This window comes from Guyanagaster necrorhizus, assembly GCF_019112545.1.
Source record: "Guyanagaster necrorhizus MCA 3950 unplaced genomic scaffold BT62scaffold_36, whole genome shotgun sequence".
In the NCBI taxonomy this organism is placed as follows: Eukaryota; Fungi; Basidiomycota; class Agaricomycetes; order Agaricales; family Physalacriaceae; genus Guyanagaster; species Guyanagaster necrorhizus.
The window spans coordinates 137,066-158,235 of NW_025064915.1; the positions used below are offsets into that span (position 1 = coordinate 137,066).

The 21,170-nt window shown below is 42.4% G+C and overlaps 3 protein-coding genes across 3 annotated transcripts; 2 read left to right on the forward strand and 1 right to left on the reverse strand.

Annotated features, from left to right (window-relative positions):
* Nucleotides 1-115: 115 nt before the first annotated feature.
* BT62DRAFT_982706 (putative SCF complex member Cullin 1) lies at nt 116-2,693 on the forward strand (the record flags this gene model as incomplete). Its single annotated transcript, XM_043189709.1, has 10 exons — nt 116-274; nt 333-440; nt 479-568; nt 642-1,466; nt 1,516-1,696; nt 1,751-1,896; nt 1,978-2,212; nt 2,275-2,404; nt 2,454-2,556; nt 2,616-2,693. The coding sequence occupies 10 exons, from the start codon at nt 116-118 to the stop codon at nt 2,691-2,693; spliced, it is 2,055 nt and encodes a 684-aa protein (XP_043035092.1).
* Nucleotides 2,694-3,363: 670 nt separating this feature from the next.
* On the reverse strand, nt 3,364-4,815 carry BT62DRAFT_974467 (NAD(P)-binding protein). Its single transcript, XM_043189161.1, has 8 exons — nt 4,790-4,815; nt 4,667-4,740; nt 4,492-4,613; nt 4,256-4,438; nt 4,168-4,204; nt 3,975-4,114; nt 3,698-3,921; nt 3,364-3,649 (listed from the first exon to the last, which is right to left on the reverse strand). Exons 1-8 carry the CDS (start codon nt 4,808-4,810, stop codon nt 3,443-3,445), a joined length of 1,008 nt encoding a protein of 335 aa, XP_043035093.1. The 5' UTR covers nt 4,811-4,815; the 3' UTR covers nt 3,364-3,442.
* Nucleotides 4,816-4,947: 132 nt separating this feature from the next.
* On the forward strand, nt 4,948-5,677 carry BT62DRAFT_936909 (uncharacterized protein). Its single transcript, XM_043187207.1, is given in 4 exon segments — nt 4,948-4,982; nt 4,993-5,269; nt 5,329-5,431; nt 5,482-5,677. 3 exon segments carry the CDS (start codon nt 5,046-5,048, stop codon nt 5,584-5,586), a joined length of 432 nt encoding a protein of 143 aa, XP_043035094.1. The 5' UTR covers nt 4,948-4,982; nt 4,993-5,045; the 3' UTR covers nt 5,587-5,677.
* Nucleotides 5,678-21,170: the final 15,493 nt, after the last annotated feature.

The following is a 21,170-nucleotide window of genomic DNA, read 5'->3' on the forward strand; positions in this document are numbered from 1 at the left end:
CGGGTCCCCCCTCCCACAACACCTTTATTTTTATGCTTCACTTATCACTTACGATACCACCTTGCTGACCACCATGGTGCCCTCGACGACATCTTCAGTCAACCGATTCGCCCAGATGCTTCCTAAGACGGTGGGCTTAGAAGAGACATGGGCATTCCTCAACCCAGGCGTCGACCATATCATGTCCAATCTCGAGGCTGGTCTTACTTTTGCCTACTACGCCACCCTGTACACAGTGACATACAATTACTGCACGACGACGAAGACGGCAGGCGTTGGTGACAACAAAAGCGATGGCAGCTCAAATCGATGTAAGTTCGAACTTGTAGTAGTGCCACACTCATGCTAACAACTATGCAGCGGGCGCCAATATGGCAGGATCCGAGTTGTACCACAAGATAATCGAATACTTCACGATACATTTCGCCTCTATGAAGCAGGTTCGTCCTATATGTCACGCCACGGCGATCGCCCTAAGTACCTCAACCGTCTCTTCACCTATCTCAATCGATATTGGATCCTACGACAGCGTGATGAGGGGAGGAAAGAGATATATTCTGTGTATACGGTAAGTGGTGGCGGCCAGCAGTCTTGCCGTTACCATTGACATCATCTCTTATTAGCTTTCTCTCGCTCAATAGAAATCGCAATTTTTCGTTTTTATACAAACGGATAATCAGAAGCTAGCCAAAACTGTCCTCTGCCTTGTCGAACGTCAAAGGAACGGCGAAATGATTGACCGGGGGCTTGTGAGGAAGGTGGTGCTGTTTTTCGTATCCTTTGGCCTCGACAACTTCGATCTCAACAAAGAGTGTCTGGAAGTGTACAAGGAGTACATTGAACCGCAGTTCATCAAAGCCACCGATCAGTCCTACAAGAAGGAGTCAGAAGCTTTCCTTGCCGAGAATACAGTTTCCGATTATCTGGACAAGGCAGATGAGTGTCTATGGGAGGAGGAGGACCGAGTAGAAAGATATCTGCACACCAAGACACGCAAAGTATTGATTCAGAAGTATGTCGAATTGATGTGGGACTACTTCCTACCATTCCTGGACTTTGATCAAGGCGAAGACCTCCAGCGTATATACGCACTGTTGTCATGTATTTCGGACGGACTGGATCCGCTGAGGAAGCGATTCGAGGTGCACGTCAAGCAAGCAGGTCTATCAGTGATCTCGAAACTGGTGGGAGAGGGCAGTGCCGTGGATGTTGACCCCAAGATATACGTGGACGCATTGCTGGAGGTTCATCAGAAGAACTCAGAAACTGTTACTCGAAGTTTTCGAGGGGAAGTTGGATTTACGGCCAGTCTCGACAAGGCGTGCAAAGAGTTTGTCAACCGTAATGCCGCCACCGGATCCTCATCGACCAAGTCGGCCGAGCTGCTCGCCGAACACGCGGATATACTTTTGTGGAGGAACAACAAGATGGCTGAAGGAGATCTGGAGAGCGCGCTTAACCGTGTGGTTCCTCGTTCAGCCAATTTTGGATTTGTATTGATTGGGTCCTTTGTAGATGGTTCTCTTCAAGTGTCTGGAAGACAAGGACGTCTTCCAAAAGTTCTACACCACCAAACTTTCCAAGCGACTCATTCAAGGCGTGTCTGCTTCTGATGAGAGCGAAGCCAGCATGATATTGAAACTGAAGGAGGCTTGCGGTTTCGAATACAGCAACAAGCTCCAACGCGTGTTCACCGGTTCGTTGTATTTGTGCCAGTACAAAATGTCTGACTAACCGATGCCCACAATAGACATGAGTCTGAGCAAGGATCTTACGGATTCGTTCAAGAAGCGGATGGCCCAGAACCACGATGATATGGACATCACTTTCACTGTCGTGGTCCTCAGTACTAACATCTGGCCTCTCAACCCTCCGACTCACGACTTTACCATTCCCGTCGAGATCATGCCTACCTATGAACGTTTCACGAAGTACTACCAGAGTAAACACTCCGGTCGTAAATTGACATGGCTTTAGAACTACTCGAAGAACGAACTGCGAACTAATTACCTGAACCAGAAATACATCTTGATGACTAGCGCGTACCAGATGGCCGTCCTTGTTCAATACAACCGAAACGACACGTTATCCCTGGATGGGCTGTCTGCGGCGACCTCGATCAGCGAGGACATCCTGTCCCAGGTATTGGCGTTGTTGGTGAGGGTTAAGATTCTCGTCAATAAGGAGAAGGACCAGTACGATTTGAACTCTGGTTCGTGATGGGTTCCGCTCGCACCTTCGCTTCATTGACCGGTCCTTATTTTCTCTCTTCAGGTTTCAAGTCAAAGAAGATTCGGGTCAATTTGAATCAGCCAATCAAAGTTGAAGTGAAGGCCGAGTCTTCTGACGTCCTTAAGGCCATCGACGAAGACAGGAAATACATTATCCAAGCTACTATTGTTCGGTACGTACAGTTCGCACTGTGCGTTCTCCATACGCTGACGGTATTGCAGAATCATGAAAGCCCGTAAGACGATGAAAAACCAAGCCCTGATCCAGGAAGTCATTTCCCTGATCTCTCATCGTTTCGCTCCCAAGATTCCTGATATCAACAAGGTGCGGTCCCGTTAGGCATATCGAAAAATACCTGTTCTTACATACATTCTTCCCACCAGGCCGTAGAGACCCTTTTGGAGAAGGAGTACATAGATCGAGTTGAAGGACGGAAAGACACGTTTGTCTATGTTGCATAATTCCTCTGCTCCCTTCCTCACTTGTATCGTCGCATCATCACTCATTCCTTGTACCATAATGCAATACGTTAGAAAGTCGGCTGAGTCCCTGGCATGTACATTACTCGCCGTAATACACCGGCCTACTACACCTTCACTCCAGATTCGATTTCTTAGGCTCCGCACCGTTTTTACTGCCGATGAGGACTGGATGGGCGGTGTCGGATAATTGTGATGAAACACAAAGCAATGGCACATACTGATGGGTTCCTTGGGGGTGGAAATCTTAGGACGCGCAAGCAGGATGGAAGCTATTTCGTGAGCTTCGGCAAGAGTGCTCATGTGCTCACGACGAAAGATGAATTCGGAAATGTTGTCACACTAGTGGCTTTCATGACAATCATGCTTGCTCGCTCTGCTGAGAGCATTGGATTCCGCGAGGGGGGTCTCGAGGACGTTTGGCGGGCTCTCTGGATGTGCTTGTATGATTCGTTCGGAGGGTTTGCCGGCGAGTTGAGCGTTCGTCTGATGGATCCTGTATCTCCCTTTCTTTGCTGTAGACGAATGAGGGCTGGTCTTGGGGTCTCAGCAAACAAGGTTTTTTTTTTTGGTATCAAAGTTACTTCTGTTATACATGCATATGTAACGAAATGCGAATGCGAATGCTTATATCTCTTTCTCATGGTCAAGCTAACATGTAGATGAGCAGTCGCAGCCCTGACGCCAAAAAAACTTCGTGAATACGACTTGAAATACTGTACATGGTTTTACTAGATCTTTTGGGCCGTTTCCATCGTGATGAACTCGTCAATAGTATCAAGAAGACACTGCTCGAACGACATCCACTTGATTCCAAGTTCAGTCTCTGCGATAGAAACGTCGACTTTGGCCGGCGCGTCCCTAACTTCTTCAACAACATCTAACGATGGCAAGCGGTGAGCCAAATTCGGCCGTTTCTCCCTTAGGATATTCACCGCCTAAGTAATACATTAGCAGGCGGACCTCGGGATGAACTAATACTGTACCTCATAAAATGTGTACGTGCCACCATTGACAAGTACCCTTTTCCCAATGACCGAATCGACCTTCAGAGCTTTGACATGGAGCGTGGCGACATCTCTCACATCAGCGTATGCAGGTGACGCTGTCTTCTCCAGCTTGCCGTTGATGAGATTGTATATATCCTGGGATGAGGTATTCAAGGCCGACAGGTCCGCAGGTAGGACAAGGGGACCATATATCATGGTAGCTAAATGGAGAATGAACGGAGCGGCAGTGGAGATAGTGTAGGGACGTGCGTACGACTCATTACGGTAATGCGCATCTCGGGATGCTCGCGGCCGAATTCAAAGGCGGCCTCTTCGGCGATTTTCTTGGAAACAGCGTAAACAGCCATTCCAGGAAGCGCGCCAGAAACAGCCTGCTCGTAGGTTAAAGGGTTCCTGGTGTCTCAGTGAGTCTATATTGTGACCCTGACAGAACCGCTGCGCCATACCAGTCCTCTGCAGTATAAGTATAGTCACGCCAAAGACCTGGATCAGAAGGTCACACAGATCGACGGTAAACTGATACAGGCAGCTTACCACCCTTAGTTGGGTCAAGGACTGCAGCGATGCTTCCTGTTACAATAACACGTCGGACACCATGCTTGAGACATGCTTCCAGAACCTTGACCGTCCCTTGCCTCGCGGGATCAAGAAGGTCCTTTTTAGGATCGTCCACACTCCGGACGAAAGGCGACGCCACGTGAATGACGGCACTTATACCTTGGGCGAAGTGAGACCCCACAGTGAATGTATAGCCTGAAAACGAGAGGCACCTTTCAAAGCCTCGGAATAATCTCCATTCACCAAATCTGGCACCACTGCCGTATCGAATCTATTACCATAGGATGACCAGGAAGTGAGGACTTCTTGGGCCTTGGACGGCGATCTCACAGTCCTGCGAGGCCGCGGTTAGCACGATAGGCGTTCAGGAACGAACTCGGAACTAACCCCCGAACTGAGTACCCACTCTCAAGAGCTTTGACAACGACATGGCTGCCCAAAAAACCTGTTGCGCCAGTGACCTACTGCGGTGAGAGCGCGGCATCAATGACATTATAGAGGATCGCATACCAGAATCCTTTCTGAAGCCATAGATGAATGCATGTCTGAAACTTTGAAATGAGTGGGGCCGTTACTTTATAGGCACTGAGACTGCCTCGGGCAGGCACTCCGATTGATTACATTCCTCTTACAAAATAGGCTTTCCGGCACAGTCATACTTCGGTCAGATTCCTAAGCCAGGCTCAATTGCATTGAGTATGTGAGACATGTAAAGACATTTAAAACGAAGGAAAAACGCAACCGATGCTCAAATTCAGAAGCAACCATGCCTCTTCATCGATTCTATGTACCCCCTAACCTTTACTCAGACGAGGACAAGCAGGCTCTGGCCAAGGCTATTACGAACTTATATGCCAGAAGGGGCCTCCCCGAGTTCTACGTCGTAGTTCTCTTCGTCGAGGTTCCCAGACAAGGTTATTTCGTCGGTGGAAAGGCCAGAGACAATTTTGTCCGCGTAGTAGTCCATCACCTTGCGAAACAGTTCGCGACGTATGTGTTTATTGACTTTGACATGCTGACTTGTTGATAATGTCTGAATGCGAACATAGTGATGAAGACAAGCCCAAATTCATGAACGTGTACGAGGAGACGATTGCGCCATTTACCAAAGCCCGTGGCGTTGACTGGGAAGTTGAAATAAATGATTCCGACGTGAGTCCTCTGCTTTCAGATTGGCGCATCTATGCTTATCCAGTCATAAGCCAAAACTGTGGAGGGAGAATGGAATCATACCTCCTCATGCAATGAATAACACCGAGATTGCGGCGCTTTGGGCCAAGGAGAATAAACCGGTCCCATACTACTAAGAAGGCAGAGCCTGACAGTGGAGATGTTAACATGTATATATAGTTCCCAGCAGATGGTGTAGCGTCTTTCCAGAAAGAATACTCACATAACAGTTGTCCGAGTGAGTTACATACCTCTTAACACCACTTATGAAGGTATCGACAATCCACAAACGAATCCGATAGATATCCATGCTAATTCTGAACGTGGACGGTGATAGTCGTACATGAGAAAGTCATCAGACCAATAGTGGCTACCGCTTTATCCCCTTTCCATCTGGCTCCAATGATAATGTGCCTAGGGGTGTCCTCGGACTCAAAGTGTTGCTCAAACCCATCCCCGGGCCAGGTTTCCTTCTGAGAAAACATCATAGCTGAGTCAGCAAGAACAGCAGAGGCACTCACAGAGCCCCATTGGCATTTTGCTTCACACAACTATGTATTAGAAGTCCAAGGGGATTCCAGACAGCAGTTTTGCTGTGATTTCCTTCATTTTGGATGTCAGGTGAGTATAGATAAAATGTCACATTTTGACCATAATGCTTACTTGATAGTCTATAGTCATCCACAAATGTAATTGTCTTCTCAATGATCCACTGCACATGAATAGCAATAGTGCACATATAACAGTCCTAGATCTCTCTAAGTCTCAAAGCTTTTTACTTAAAAATAAGAGGTGGCAACAAATGTTGCCAGGCCTCAAGGCAAGGGTACTGTAGCTCAATACAATACTTTGAAACACTCTCACAAAGCTCTCAAAAGTCCCAAGCACTGCTAAGATCAACTCAAAATCCCTAATACACACAATACATGACTCAAAGCTTGGTGTTCTAAGCAGAAACACTTTACAAATACATCTACAAGTGCCAAAGAGTGCAAACTTCTGTGCACAAGTTTCCAAACCAATTGTAGACTCACAGGATTCAAACCTATGTGATCCAGAGACATAAAAACACAATAAAACTCTATCCACAGATCCAAAGGGTTTGAACCTCTGCTAATCTGCAGAAATAACACAAATAACCCTATCCACAGGCCAAAGAGTTTGAACCTTTGCCAACCTGCAGAAATAACCAGAAAAAGCCCTATCTATAAGCTAAAGGGTTTGAACCTCTGCCACCTGTAGTGCCTCACATCACAAATACCTTGAAAACTCAACAGAGTGCCCTTCAGACACTGCTCTCTTATTCTCAGGCTAAGGCACAATTCAAAACCTCTTATTAAACTGAACTAGAGTCTCATGCAAGCTTTTATGCCTCACACAGTTCTCAGATCTCTCTTAATGATATCGACAAAGAGTCTATTCTCTTGCCTGAAGTTATAAACACAAACCCAGAGCTGGAGTGCAAAACCTTCATGCTCCATACACTGCAACTGTGGGAGGTCAGAAACTTTTCTACTACTTTTTACAATGCAATATTTAAATAGGCTACTACTGTACTTACTAAGAGACATCTAATATATTAGTTTCTGTTAAGCCCAAGTGACATGTGATCTAAACATGTAATAAATAGGTGCTATATTGAGTTTGTACAGTCATACCTAAGTTTACTGTATGTACTTATGTGGTGTTGTGTCTCAAGGCCAATATGAGTTGGCTTGAGGTAGAATGGTGAAGAATAAACTTTAGCTTGAAGCTGGGTATCTACAGCAAGAGCCATACTACTTATATACTGTCCAAGAGTTGACTAAAAATATATGTACTAATTGTGTGTTTCTATGCTACCATGCTCATTGTTCTTGAGCATTGCTACTACCTACAAAAGAGTATTGTCTGTCATTGGGGGGTTCTGTCATTGTCAAAGGATAATGGTCAATTCTGCCTATTATAGTGACTAAGCATGTCCCATGATCCTAAGCATCTAGTTAAGCACTCTGACTAAGCATAAATAGAGGTTAATTAGAAAAGAAAAAAGAAAAATTATAACATTACCCCTTTCTCCCCCTTAAGACCATTGTTCTGATGGTTATTCCAGAGAGAGTTCATAGTTCCAGATAGTATCAGCTGTAGCCCTATGTCATTCATTGATCCACTGATTAGATTCTGGGCCATAATCCTTCCAACTGACTAAATAGTCAACTGTAGTGTATGATCTGCCTGTTACATGCATGCTGCCAGCCTCCACATTACCTCAACCAACCATGAATTCAAACACAAGTCCCACTGGACTCTGCTCATTTTCCATTAACCACTAATTTTATTTTATCATTACTATTTCATATTTGTATTTCACACACTAGTATCTAGACTCTGAACATGATAGTGAATAGTCAACACTAGATCCCAATGGACCCCATCTCAGAATTAGCTACTAATAGTATATAAACTATGTACAAACATCATATTTACTCAGTTTGAATATCAACTTGGATAGCCATCTATGTTTCATGCTCACTTCAGCTCCTCTCTACCTTATCCATCAGATTCTGCTCTGAAGGATATTCCTCTTCACCTCTCTGATGGAACTCCATTCTGTCCATCCAAATCCTTAGACTCTGACTCAAGGGTGACATTGCCAATAGCTTTGTTGATGCCCATGCACTCTGCCAGTCTCTATGCATGCACTCAAGTCCAATTGATTGGCACATTCCTAACAGTATATTCAAACTCAAACTCTTGAGTCAAAAATTTTTATCATATCTATCACATTTACTGAACCCACAGAAGCCAACTCTGAACAAATCCAGCCTACTCATCACAACATGTTTTCCATGGAAGACATCCCAGCCTCTATCTCAAAGGAACAATCAGGCCTTTTTGGATCAGCCTCTGATGGAGGACAACCTTCTTATAGGGAAACCTACATCCACTCTAGCTTCACTGCCCACCAACCTAATTATAATGAGTCCCTTAACCCTTTTGATGCTATCAGCATCCTAACTAACAGAGCCTGATGGGTCAGCCTGATATACAGCATCTGAACTAACTCCCTGATAGACCTCTTATCCCTAGGCAATATGCATGGGAATTCAGAAAGCTCAGACTCAGAGGGCAGAGATGAAGACACCCCTACTCATACTCTCATCTGACAGGAACCAGGTGATAACCCACCAAACCCTTTTCCAGGAGGGCCAGAAGGACCAGATGGTCTCAATGGCCTAGGCAGCTCTAACAGCCTCACAGGAAGCAGCAATCCAAACCAGCAGGACATGTTCTTAGAATTCATGAACCTATTATGAGGAGTCTCCACCTCCCTCAATAATCCCAAACCAGCCACTATTTGCACCAAAGTCAAGAAACCAGAACTCTTTGATGGCTCTGACTCTCACAAACTGAAGGCCTTTATTGTCTCTCTTCAGTTGAACTTCAATGACAGACCTACTGCATTCACAATATATGCTAGCAAGATCAACTATGCCATTTTATTCCTGGCTGGCACTGTGCTTAACTGGTTCAAACCAGACATTCTTAACCCCAATCTATGGAATCTACCAGCCTGGCAATTCTTCTACGTGGCTTTCTTGAGTGGGTTTCATAGCAACTTTGGCCCCTTCAATGCTATCAGAGATGCCAAAGATGCATTAGAACACCTTCAGATATGCAATAGAGACCAGATCATGAAGTATATAGTCCAATTCAATCTGTATACCTCACAAATTGGATATGGAGATAACTCCCTCTGCCATGTCTTTTACTATGGCCTCTGCACTTGCATCAAGGATAACATGGTCCACCATAGGAAGCCAAACAACCTCCATGACATGCACTTTTCTGCCTAAGAACTTGATACTTGCTACTGGACCTGGAAGACTAAAATTGCCCATGAAAACCAGGATAATAAGGCCTCCAACCAATCCTCCAGCCCCAAATCCAAGGGGTCCAACTCTCCTTTCTTGGACTTCAGCTCCACACCAAAATCTACCATCCCTAAGCTCTATGCTGACAAACTGGACAAAGATGGCCATCTTACTCAAGAAGAAAAAGACTATCAGTGCCAGAACAACCTTTGCATATTCTGTGGAGCCAAACACAAGACTAAGGATTGCAGCAAGCAGAAGACAGTGGCTTCCACCAAGGGTCATGCAGCTGAAGTAGACATTGTTCCTGAGGAACTGGCTCTAACTGAGTCAGAAAACTAAAAAGCAACCCTGTTCTCTCCATGTGAGTTCAGAGTTGCATTGACTCTATTCACACACTGGAGATCATCACTCTCAATGCAATATCTGTTTCCAACCAATCCTTCTATCTTCCACTTTTAGCAGAATTACTGACTAGTACAGAGCCTGACAGGTTCCCAACTTCTACTATTCTGTGTTTTCTTGCTTTTATTAATTCTGGTTCTAGCCACTGCTTTGTTGACACTAAGTACATAGCTGTCAATGATATTCCTATTAAAACCATCTCTAGTGTGCAACTCCAATTATTTGATGGCTCTGTCAGAAGCTGCATATCTCAAATCACAACCATCCCTATCTGTTTCCCTTCTGGAGACACCTTCCCCATTGACTTCTATGTCACTTGTCTGGATTCATCTTGCAATCTTGTTTTAGAATATAACTGACTCTCTTGCTATAATCCACCAATTGACTGAGCTGAGAACAGTATCACTTTCTGTTCAAATGATCAGGATCCCACTCCAATCAATTCTGTGGCCTCCACTACATCTCTGGGACTTTCATGCTCACTGGACTCCATCAGTCCAACCTCTGGGGCTTCACCCTATTCCAAATCCCCTCCAGGTAGCCAGCAGGCTCTGTTTCTGTATGAACCTATCTATTCCTATCCCCTCTCAGAGTCTCTTACTACAAAAGCACATCCAAAGATCTCTATCATATCTGCTGCTGCATTTTCTGAGCCAATGCAGATGAAGGTGCTCAGCAGTTCACACTGCAGCCTTTCTTGCCTAATATTGGAGCTAAAGCTGCATCTGCAGAACCAGCAGATCTTTCATCAGTGCCAGTAGAGTACCATGATTTTGCAGATGTCTTCAGCAATACCCTCTCCAAAAAGCTATCTGAACACAGGCTGTATGACCTCAAAATCAACCTTGAGAAAGGAACATCTCCACCACTTGGACCTATTTATTCCCTCTCAGAATCCAAACTCAAGGCTCTATGAGAGTTTATTGATGATAATCTACACAATAGGTTTATTATTCCATCCCACTCTTTGCATGAGGCTTCAGTCCTATTTGTCAAGAAGAAGACCAGTGAACTCTGACTTTGCATCAAATACTGCAGCTTAAACAAAATCTCCAAGAAGGATTGCTACCCTCTTCCTCTCATTTCCAATCTCCTTGACTCTGCCCACTCCACATGCATCTACACTAAGCTTGACCTTTGACATACCTATCATCTTGTTTGCATAGCTAAAGGGGATAAATAGAAAACAGCCTTTCAGATCCATTACAGTTCCTTTGAATGGCATGTCATGCCTTTTGGCCTCACAAATGCTCTGGCAGCATTCTAATGATTTGTGAATGATATATTCTCTGATATGCTCAACATATCAGTAGTAGTCTACCTTGATGACATCCTCATATATTCTGACAATCTGGAGGATCACCAGAAACATGTTTGTGAAGTCCTACACAGGCTTAGAGGTAATGGACTCTACTGTAAAGGCTCCAAATGTGAATTCAACCAGGATTCTATAGAATACCTAGACTATATCCTATCATCTGAAGGACTTTGCATGTCTGAAGAAAAAGTCAAGAACATCCAATCTTTTCTTAGCTTTGCCAACTTCTACTATCACTTTATATACAAATATAGTGATATTGTTATTCCCCTTACATGACTCACCCACAAGAGAACTCCATGGAAATTTGATGACAAATGCTTAGCTGTCTTAAATGAGTTGAAATAAGCCTTTACACATGCTCCCATCCTTACCCACTGGGTTTCTGATCAAAATATAGTGGTGAAAACTGATGCTTCTGATTATGCAATTGCAGCTATTCTCTCCATCTATCTTGAAGATGATGAAATTCACCCCATCACTTTCCACTCTCAGAGCCTCCACAATGCTGAACTCAACTATGACACTCATGACAAGAAGCTTCTGGCCATTTTTGAAGCTTTTAAATATTGGCAGCACTATCTTGAAGGCTCTGCAAACTTTATTGATGTTGTAACAGACCATAAGAACCTTGAATACTTTGCCACCACCAAGATTCTAACCTGCTGACAGGTCTGCTAGTCTGAATATCTATCTCAGTTTAATCTATTAATTTAGTTCCACCCTGAAAAACTTGGTGGAAAACTGGATATGCTCACTAGATGATGGGATGTCTACTCTAAAGAGGGGGATAGCCAATATGCCCAAGTCAACCTCCATAATTTCTGATCTGTGTTCACTCAAGAACAACTCTCTGTATCACTCCATGCAATCTACCTTAAAGGCCCTACCCTATAGACTAGTGCCATTATAGATATTAACAAACTTCACACCAATATCAAACAAGCACAATTCTCTGATCCTACATCCTCCAACAGCTTCCACTAAGCCAAGACCACTTCTGAATCTTTCCCCTCTCAATGGTCCATTGATGAATCTAACATTCTTCACTTTGAAGGCTGCATCTATATCTCAGACTCTGACAATCTCCATTTCCATATACTACAAAACAATCACAACCACATCTTGTTACAATTTTTCTATCTTTTCTCTGATTTAACCTCTATTTATGCTTAGTCAGGGTGCCTAGACCAAGCACTTAGGACTGTGAGATAGGCTTAGTCATCACAACAAGGCTGAGTCCATTATTGTCTTCTGATGCAACAACTACTCTCAACAACACATAACAACTCTTTTGTAGGTAGTAATAATGCTTAAGCACAAAGAGCACAAAGACTTGAATAATGTACAATAGATAGCCTTATATTTATTCATGGACAAATGATATATAAGTTGGATAGCTTTCACTGTATAACCTCAGCTTTAAGCTAAAGTTTATATCTTACTATTTTACCTTGAGCCACTTGCAAAGGCCTTGGAATATAACACCACATGAGCACATATAGTGAACTCAAGCATGACTGTACAAAGATGATACAGTGCTTGTTTATCACATATTCTGGTTACATATCACTTGGGCTTAACAATTAGCTTGAAGCTTCTGCTTCCCTTTCTTTATGCCCACTAGTGCAAAAGAAACTGAATGCCACTATCAGCCACTACAATCTCTGACATCACAGATGACTTCTTTAAACTACTAGTGGCTATTATCAGGATGCTTTTAGGTTTACTCACTATCATCCAACTTTGCTACAGAAGACAATCAGTTACAGCATGAATTATCAAGCACTATCATGCTTTCCAAATTGTATAATAAATATTATGAAATGTCACTCCTGATCTCTCCCTCTATGACATTCCAGCCTTTGCTCAAACCTCCTTCCAGCCCCCACCATGAACTGTATCTGAAGCCAGACTTAGCAGCACAAGTTTGGGGAATGTTGAAGAAGGACACTGGTACCCTCCTTGATCCCAACAAGCTCATAGAAGAAATGGCAACTCTCAACTTATGGGTTTCAGAAATCTGTGGGTCCCATCACATCTCCCTCCAGTCTCAAACCATAAGAATGAGGACCTCTCTGACAACTTCTTTAATGACTTGCCATTCTCTGACTCTTCCACTGCCTCAAGAGAATCTGAGATTAGAGACTATGCTAGGGACTCTCTTGATGGCACTCAGGTGGCTCCAGGATCTCAACATGCAGTCTTGAACTCCCTCTACAACTCTCTATATGCAACTCCAGCAGGAAGCCCAGCCCCCTCAGTCTATACTGACTATGGTAGCAGTGGGACAACAGACTTTCAGCTCAATGACAAGAAGCCACCAGCAGGAAGAAGAGAGGAAGAGCCCTAAGACAGAATCATTTAATGACTCTTTCCAGACTGGGACCTCTGTTGACTCTTTAATTACAATGAAGCAGTCCAGCAGCAGCAGGTAGTAGAGGCAGCATGAGCAGCAGATCCAGAGCAGGCCTGAGAGAAGCTCACTGAATATGCAAGGGCAGAAGCCTAGTGACAGTATAAAGAAGAGCAGTATGACCAACAGTGGCAATGTCAGCAGTGAGAGCTCAAGGTGGCCACTTGGAGATCTGCTTCTCCAAGTTGGTACAGCCTCTGATCAGATGCAACTGAGTCTCTCTTTAGAGAGCCCAGCACACCTACAGAAACAGACCCATAGGCAGGAACAGCTAGCCCTGTCACCCTCCATGAAGCCATCAGGAGGGGAGGTCATCTCTCTACCCCTGGCACCTCCAGTATTGCTGACACTGATACTATTCCCTCTCACATTGAGTCAATACTTGACACCTACAGACTTCAAATACCTCTCAACTCTCACATTTCTGACCACAGCCTCCAGCAGTTTCTTGTGGGAAGGATTGCAGAACAGGTCCTCAACTCCAGATTTTATTAAAACTTCTGTGTCTATCATCAAGAATTGGAGGAAGCATGAGTATGCAGAAGCACTTGCTTCAATATTGATTTTGTAATATTCTTCATCATCAATCAGGTCTGGTGGTGGTGGAGAGGGTCATTTCTGGTTTGGAAAGACTGGAGTGATAAATGAGATAAAGAGTGTTTTGTTGAAGATATCATGAATTTTCCATCTAATAGAGAGATGCAGTTTATAAGAGGATATATTGACCTTAGCAGTAATTGGAAAAGAGTCAGTGCACTTGTCAGCAAGTTTCTGTTTGGGCCTGGAGAGGTGTAGATTCATGGTGTCCAATCAAACCTTATCATTGATAGAATATTGATGTGCAGGCCTGTGATGTTTGTCATAATGATCTTTTATCAAGAGTGCTGCCTTTTCAAGAGCAGCATGAGTTTTGTTGTGTATCTTAGTTATAGCTTATGTGAAGTCAGAGGAAGTGGGTGTTGTTGTATGGGTTTATTCAATGTGAGAGATATTGGGGTGCCAGCTATGGTTAACAAAGAAGGGTGTTTTCCTGATTGTGGAATAGATTCAATTATTGTGTTGGAAAGCAGCAAGGGCTAGTCACTTGATCCAATTGTCTTGATGGTAATTAATGAAAAGTCAGAGATACTTCTTGACTTTCTGATTTGCCTGTTCAGTTTGACTATCTGTTTGTGGGTGGTAAGCTGTTGAGGCATTCCATCATATGTGTAGTAGTTGATACAAGTTGTCAAGGAGTTTAGAGATGAATTGTGATCTCTGATCTGAAATGATGATTTGTGGTATTCTATATTTGGTATAGACTTCATTGCAGAGAATCTTTGCCTATCTCTCTGAGGTTAATTCTATAGAACATGCAATCAAGATGATCACCTTTGAGAATTGATTGATGATAATGATAATTGCATCATACCCATTGCAGTCTGTAAGCTGATTATCATGTCAATGGAGATGTGCATTCATGGTGTCTGAGTACTTCATTTGGGTGAAGTGGAGCAGCACATGGCTGGATTGTTAATTTTCCTCTTTGACACACCTTGCATCCTTTTACATAGCATTCAATATTCTGGCCCAATTTGGGCCACCAGTATTTCTGGAGTATGAGTTCCTTAGTCTTAGCAATTTCTGAGTGTCCTGCAGTTATATGGTTGTGATATATAGCAATGATCTCACCACAAAGTTGTTCATCTCAGAGAATATAGATCTGTCTATCATAATGGATCAATCTCCCCTCTCTTGTCATTCCTTGTTCATGATTGAGAGATGAGGCCACTTGCTGGTCCCACTTGCTATTGTCTTTGGTCATGCTCTTGATCCACTCATGGATCTTCTCTTTCATTGTTATTATCATTGCTCTAAAGTGCTCAGACTTCAGTAGCACCACTTCCTCATTGTCTTCTCCTCCCTTGGTCATGGTCTGTCTATTGGCTAAAGAGGTCAGCTTTTTTATTAGCTGCTCTAGTCTTGTGATGCAATGTATATTTATACTGGGAGAGCTCAGTTACTCAGCATGCTTGTCATTGATTGAGCTTCTGAAGTGATCAGAAATATTGGAGGTTTTGATGGTCAGTCCAGACTTCAAACATTTGGGCCACTCCAATCAAGTAATGCCACCATTCTTCCAAGACTAGCATTATTGTGAGCAGTGTCTTGTTATAAATTTTATAGTTCCACTTGGTCACCATTAAAGCCTTAGAGAGAAAGGCTACCAGTCTCCATTTTCCATCCTGCTCCTGGAATAATACTGCTCCAATTGCTCTCTCACTTGAATCAGCCTCAACCTTTAATTTCCCTTCTTGAGTTGGGATGTTAAGCCTAAGCTGCATGTGACTAAAACACATAATAAACTAGCACTGTATCAAGTTCATACAGTCATGCTAGAGTTCACTTATATGTTTATGTGGTCTTATGTATCAAGACCCTTGAAGATTAGCTTGAGATAGAATGGTGAAGAATAAACTTTAGCTCAAAGCTGGAGTATTACAGTGAGAGCTACACTACTTATATACTAGTTTGTCTTATTGATAAATATAGTACTACTTATTGTATCTGTTCAGATTGTTGTGCTCATTGTCCTTGAGCATTACAACTGTCTATAAAAGAGTTATTATATGTTGTCGAATGCTGTTATATTGAAAGACAATGACCAACTCAGCTTATTGTGATGACTAAGCCTTGTCTCACAGTCCTAAGTGCTGGTCTAAGCACTCTAACTAAGCATAAATAGGGGTCAAATGAGAAAAAAGATAAAAGAATCATAACATTACTCTCTTCTTAAAACTATTGTCCTGATAGCTTAATTTAGAGATAATTTATATTCATATATGGCTTCATCTGCATTCATATGTTTCTCATTTATCCACCAATTAGATTCTGGTCCATATCCCTTCCAACTGACTAGGTAGTTGACCATTGTGGTTGATCCACTCTTCTATGCATGAATTTTTTGGATACAATAGTTGAGTATTTGATCAACTTTGTAGTGTTCTTCATCATTGATCAGGTCTAGCAGTGGGAGTGGAGGTCATTCTTGATTTGGGAAGGCAGGTTTGATAACAAGCATGAGAAGATATTTATTGAAAACATCATGAACCTTCCAGGTGGTTGGTAGGCATAGTTTATGAGCAAAAGCACTAACTTTGGCTAGGATGGAGAATGGTCCCATATGTTTATCAGCCAATTTTTGTTTTAGTCTGAGCAGATGAATGTTAGTGGTATCCAACCAGACCTTGTCATATACAATATACTGGTGTGATAGCTAGCAGTATTTGTCACACTGTTGTTTCATTGTTGATGCCACCTTTTTCAGAGCTATATGGATTTCCTCATGTATTTTGATCATTGTGTGAGCAAAGTCAGAGGAGATAGGCATTGTAGTATGGGCTCACTCAGTGTGTGCAATGTGGAAGTATCTGCTGTAATTGATGAAAAAGGGTGTTTTACCAGTAGTGGAGTGTATACAGTTGTTATATTGGAAGGTGGCTAAGGCTAACCATTCCACTCAGTCATCCTGTTGATAATTGATAAAGAGGCAGAGATATTTTTCAATCTCTTGATTGACACACTCTATTTGGCCATCAGTCTGAAGATGGTATGCTGTTGAAGCATTTTGTTTGATGTTTAGAAGGTGATAGAGGTCATCCAGGAATTTTGAAACAAATTGTGGACCTTGGTCTAAAATGATGACTTGGGGCATTCCATACTTTGCATAGACTTCATCACATAGGATTTTTGCTCATTCTTCTGATGTCAGCTCAGTGAAGCATGCAACCAGAATAATAGCTTTTGAGAAGCAATCAATGATGATAATAGAATCGTATCTGTTACAGTCTGATAAACCAGTTATTATATCTATGGAGATATGTGTTCAGGGTGTTTGAGGCACTTCATTTGGATAGAGTGGTGTAGCATACAATTGGATGATGGACTTCCCTCTCTGGCATACTTCACATCCTTTGACATATTGCTTGATGTCTTGGCCTAATTTGGGCCACCAGTATTCTCACAACACAAGCTCCTTGATTTTGGCAATCCCAAGATGATTTGCAGTTGTGTGGTCATGACAAGTGGTGATGATTTTGCCATAAAGTTGCTGATCTCAGGAAACATAGATGCATCTATCATAGTGGATCAGTTCTTCTTCTTTAATCATTTCTCTCTCATGGTTGAAGGATGGTGCCACACATTGATCTATTCATGGATCTCTTTCTCTATTGGCATTATCATAGCCCAAAAGTGTTTAGGCTTTAATAATATCACCTCCTCATTATCATTTCCACCTTGGTCATGATCTACTCATTGACTGAGGAGATCAGCCTTTTTGTTAGCTGCTCCAGCTTTGTAGTGCAGTATATACTCATATTGGAAGAGCTTGATTACCCAATGTGCCTGTCACTGGTTGAGTTTCTGGGAGGAATGAAAATATTGAAGGTTTTGATGATCAGTCCAGATTTCAAAGGTCTAGACTGCTCTGATCAAATAGTGCTGCCACTCCTCTAGAGCAAGCATTATGGCAAGAATTTCTTTATCATAAATCTCATAGTTTCATTTGGTTACTGTCAGGGCCTTTGAGAGGAAAGCCACTGGTCTCTATTTCCCATCTTGTTCTTAAGATAATACCACACTGATTTCTCCCTTGCTGGAGTTGGCCTCAACCCTGAATCTTCCTCCTTGTGTCAGGATAGCAAGAATGACATCTTCTGTGAGTTGTCATTTTAAGTCATCAAATGCTGCTTGTTGGGTGGCACCCCAGCTCTATGGAGCATTCTCCATTAGTTGAGTCATAGGTCAGATAATCTTGCTATAATCTCAGATGAACCATCAATAAAAGTTAGTAAATCCCAAAAAGGATTGCAACTCCTTTTTGGTCAGTTCTGGCTATTCTGTTACCCCTGCCACTTTGACTGGGTCTATGCAGATACTCCCTTCACTAATGATCACCCTCAGATACTCTGTTTCTATTACCTCAAATTTGCACTTCTTCACTTTGAGGAAGAGTTTATATTTTCTTATTAGTGTGAGTACCCACCAGATGAGTTGTCAGTGTTCCTCTTGAGTTTTAAGCATGATCAGAATATCATCAAGGTAGATAGTGATCTTTCCAGTGGCAATGAGATCTTTGAATATATCATTCATCATCCATTGGAAGGTTGCTGGAGAGTTGGTCAATCCAAAAAATTTTACTATGAGTTTAAAGAGCCCTCAGTTAGTTTGGAAGGCTGCCTTCCACTCATCACTCTTCTTGATCCACACATTGTTATACCCTATTAGACATCAAGTTTGGTATAATAATGAGCTCCTCATAGCTTGTCTATTAGTTTGAAGATTAGTGGAAGTGGATAACAATTCTTGATTGTCATCTCATTTAACTTCTGATAGTCTTAGACCAGGTGGAGTTTGCTGTCTTTCTTTTTGACAAAGAAGAATAGAAAGACTATTGATGACTTGGATGGCCAAATTCTCCTGCTGGAGAGGTTTTCATTGAGGAATTTGTCAAGCTCTTGTTGCTCCAAATTCCCAAAGGATATATCTTGCAGTTGAGATTAGCATTCATGTTTAGGATTATAGTTTGATCACATGATCTCAGAGTTTGGGCTCTGGCAGTTCATCAAAGCTTTCCTTTCTGAATAGATCTGAGTAGTCATAGGCTCACTCAGGTACCATCTCCTCAAATGTCTTTTCTTCTTTTCTGATGTTTGCTCTGGCAGCTAAATCATTGGCATGATGGATGGTCTGAACATATAAGGCTTGCTGTATGTCGATAGTGAGAATTGTCTTGCTATCTTCCATCTCTTTATCCCACCTGTCCTCAGGAAGTTCAAATGGAATTTTCTGGCAATAACATTGGGTGAATGTGATTCTCTCAGTTTTCCAATTGATGAGTGGGTTGTATCTAATTAACCAGTTGTGACTGAGAAAAACTTCTTTGGTTTTCAACTCAGTAACAGTGAGATCAATTTGCTCAGAGTGATCTCTAATTGTTAGTCATAACTCTACAAATTCTATAATCGAACCAGCTTGGTTCTTTGTCCCATTCACATTGTACACAGAGATGGGAGCAGCTGTGACTCAGGTCAGTAGTTTGTGCTTGTCGATAAAAGCATGATTAATGGAGCTTCCAGTGCAGCCACTGTCAATTAGGGCTGTTTCCAAATGCATAGACCTAGATGTCAATGTTTCAATCTGAGCTTTAGTTGTCAAGTCTTGTCTGGGTGTTTTAGTCTGATGGATATATCTCTGAGATCCTCAGAGTTCATTGAGCCATTCTAAGGCTCAAGACTGTTCTGCTTTCCTCATCTCCTTGATCATCCTATCCACAACTTCTTCAGTGCATGTTTTGTGTATTCAGTTTTAGAGCATGGTCTTTGCTGCTCCTTCTGTTGTAGCATTTTTAATAGCTTGTCATGTCTATTCAGTGTTGAACAGCTTGAGCCACTGATTGGGGACCTCTTCCTCTGTTTGGCCTATAGGCATTTGAGTTTTTTCTTTTGATGATCCTTTCAATGTATATGCAGGAGTCAAAGAAGAGAGTATATTCAAATGCATGTTTAGATTAGACATAAGAGTACCTACAGAAGTACTATTAGTCCATTCTATGGCTGCTGATATACTATTCTGGTTTTTGGCTGACCCAGTAGGATCACTTACTGGTCAGCCTTGTCTTTTACCTCCTCAACCTTTGTCTCCTTTTCAAGTTCTTCATCTTCCTTCTGGAGCTCAGTGATCTATGCTCAGATGTTCTCATGGGTTTGCTTCTTCTTCAGGCAATCTTTGGACATATGCCTCTTCTGGCCACAATTAAAACACTTTTCCTCCTTCTTTAGATGGTCAATATCCATTGGCTTACCACTCCTAGTATATGTTGTTCCAGTCTCAGTCTTCTGGGTTCTGTAGGATGAGGCACTGGTGGTTGTATTGGTTTTGGGAGTGGTAGTCTGGTTGCTGGTCTTTGGGATTTGTGGCTGGTTTGGTTTATGATAATTCTGCAGGTTTGATTGCTCAGTCTTCTATCATTGCCTCTCTCTATACATCTCAGTGATTTGTTTCTTTCATGCATTGTATCCTTTCAGGATGTTTATTTTGATGTCAGATACCATCTTGACATAAGATGGTGGTACCCCTCATTTGAGTGCTTTTGCCATTTGCCTATTGTTATTGATATCATCCTAAATTCCAGCAAGTTTTGCAAGCTGTTTCAGCTCATCAAAATACTTGGTGGCCAGTTTGTCAACCATCTTGTATTCCTTGATCTTGGATTTGTGAACTTCTTGGATCATGGGATCAATGAATTTGTTGTGGAGCATTTGCTTGAAGATAGGCCACAATAGCAGTCAATAATGTTGTTAAGTGGTGGAGAAGAAATTCAGGGAGATAAAGATCCACCAGGTCTTGGCCTTGTCCTCAAGGTAAGATGAGGCAAAGGCAACTTTGTTTATGTTGGTTGTAAGAAAAGTGATATACACCTCAAAATATTGTTTGCAGTCAATAAGAAAATGATCAATATCATCTGATGTGCTCTTAAAAAGATGGGGTTTCTGTAATAGGTCAGGTCAGCACTAAAGTACAGCAGCATTGTCAGATAATGCCTCCATCAGATTTAGCCACTGATTGAAAGGTGGTCATTGCCATTCAGCTGGTAGTCCAAGGAATGAGTGTAGAGAGTTGTCATCTGTGACTGGACTCCTCTGTGGTGCAGCTTCCTTTTATATAATTATTCTGTTCTGAACTATA

Coding starts and splice junctions, on each gene's coding strand:
- BT62DRAFT_974467 (XM_043189161.1), bottom strand. CDS start 4,810: ATGGCTTCAGAAAGGATTCTG. Junction 4,741..4,789: donor TGGCTTCAGAAAGGATTCTG/GTATGCGATCCT, acceptor TCACCGCAGTAG/GTCACTGGCGCAACAGGTTT. Junction 4,115..4,167: donor ACTTATACTGCAGAGGACTG/GTATGGCGCAGC, acceptor CTGAGACACCAG/GAACCCTTTAACCTACGAGC.
- BT62DRAFT_936909 (XM_043187207.1), top strand. CDS start 5,046: ATGCCTCTTCATCGATTCTATGTACCCCCTAACCTTTACTCAGACGAG. Junction 5,270..5,328: donor CTTGCGAAACAGTTCGCGAC/GTATGTGTTTAT, acceptor ATGCGAACATAG/TGATGAAGACAAGCCCAAAT. Junction 5,432..5,481: donor TTGAAATAAATGATTCCGAC/GTGAGTCCTCTG, acceptor TCCAGTCATAAG/CCAAAACTGTGGAGGGAGAA.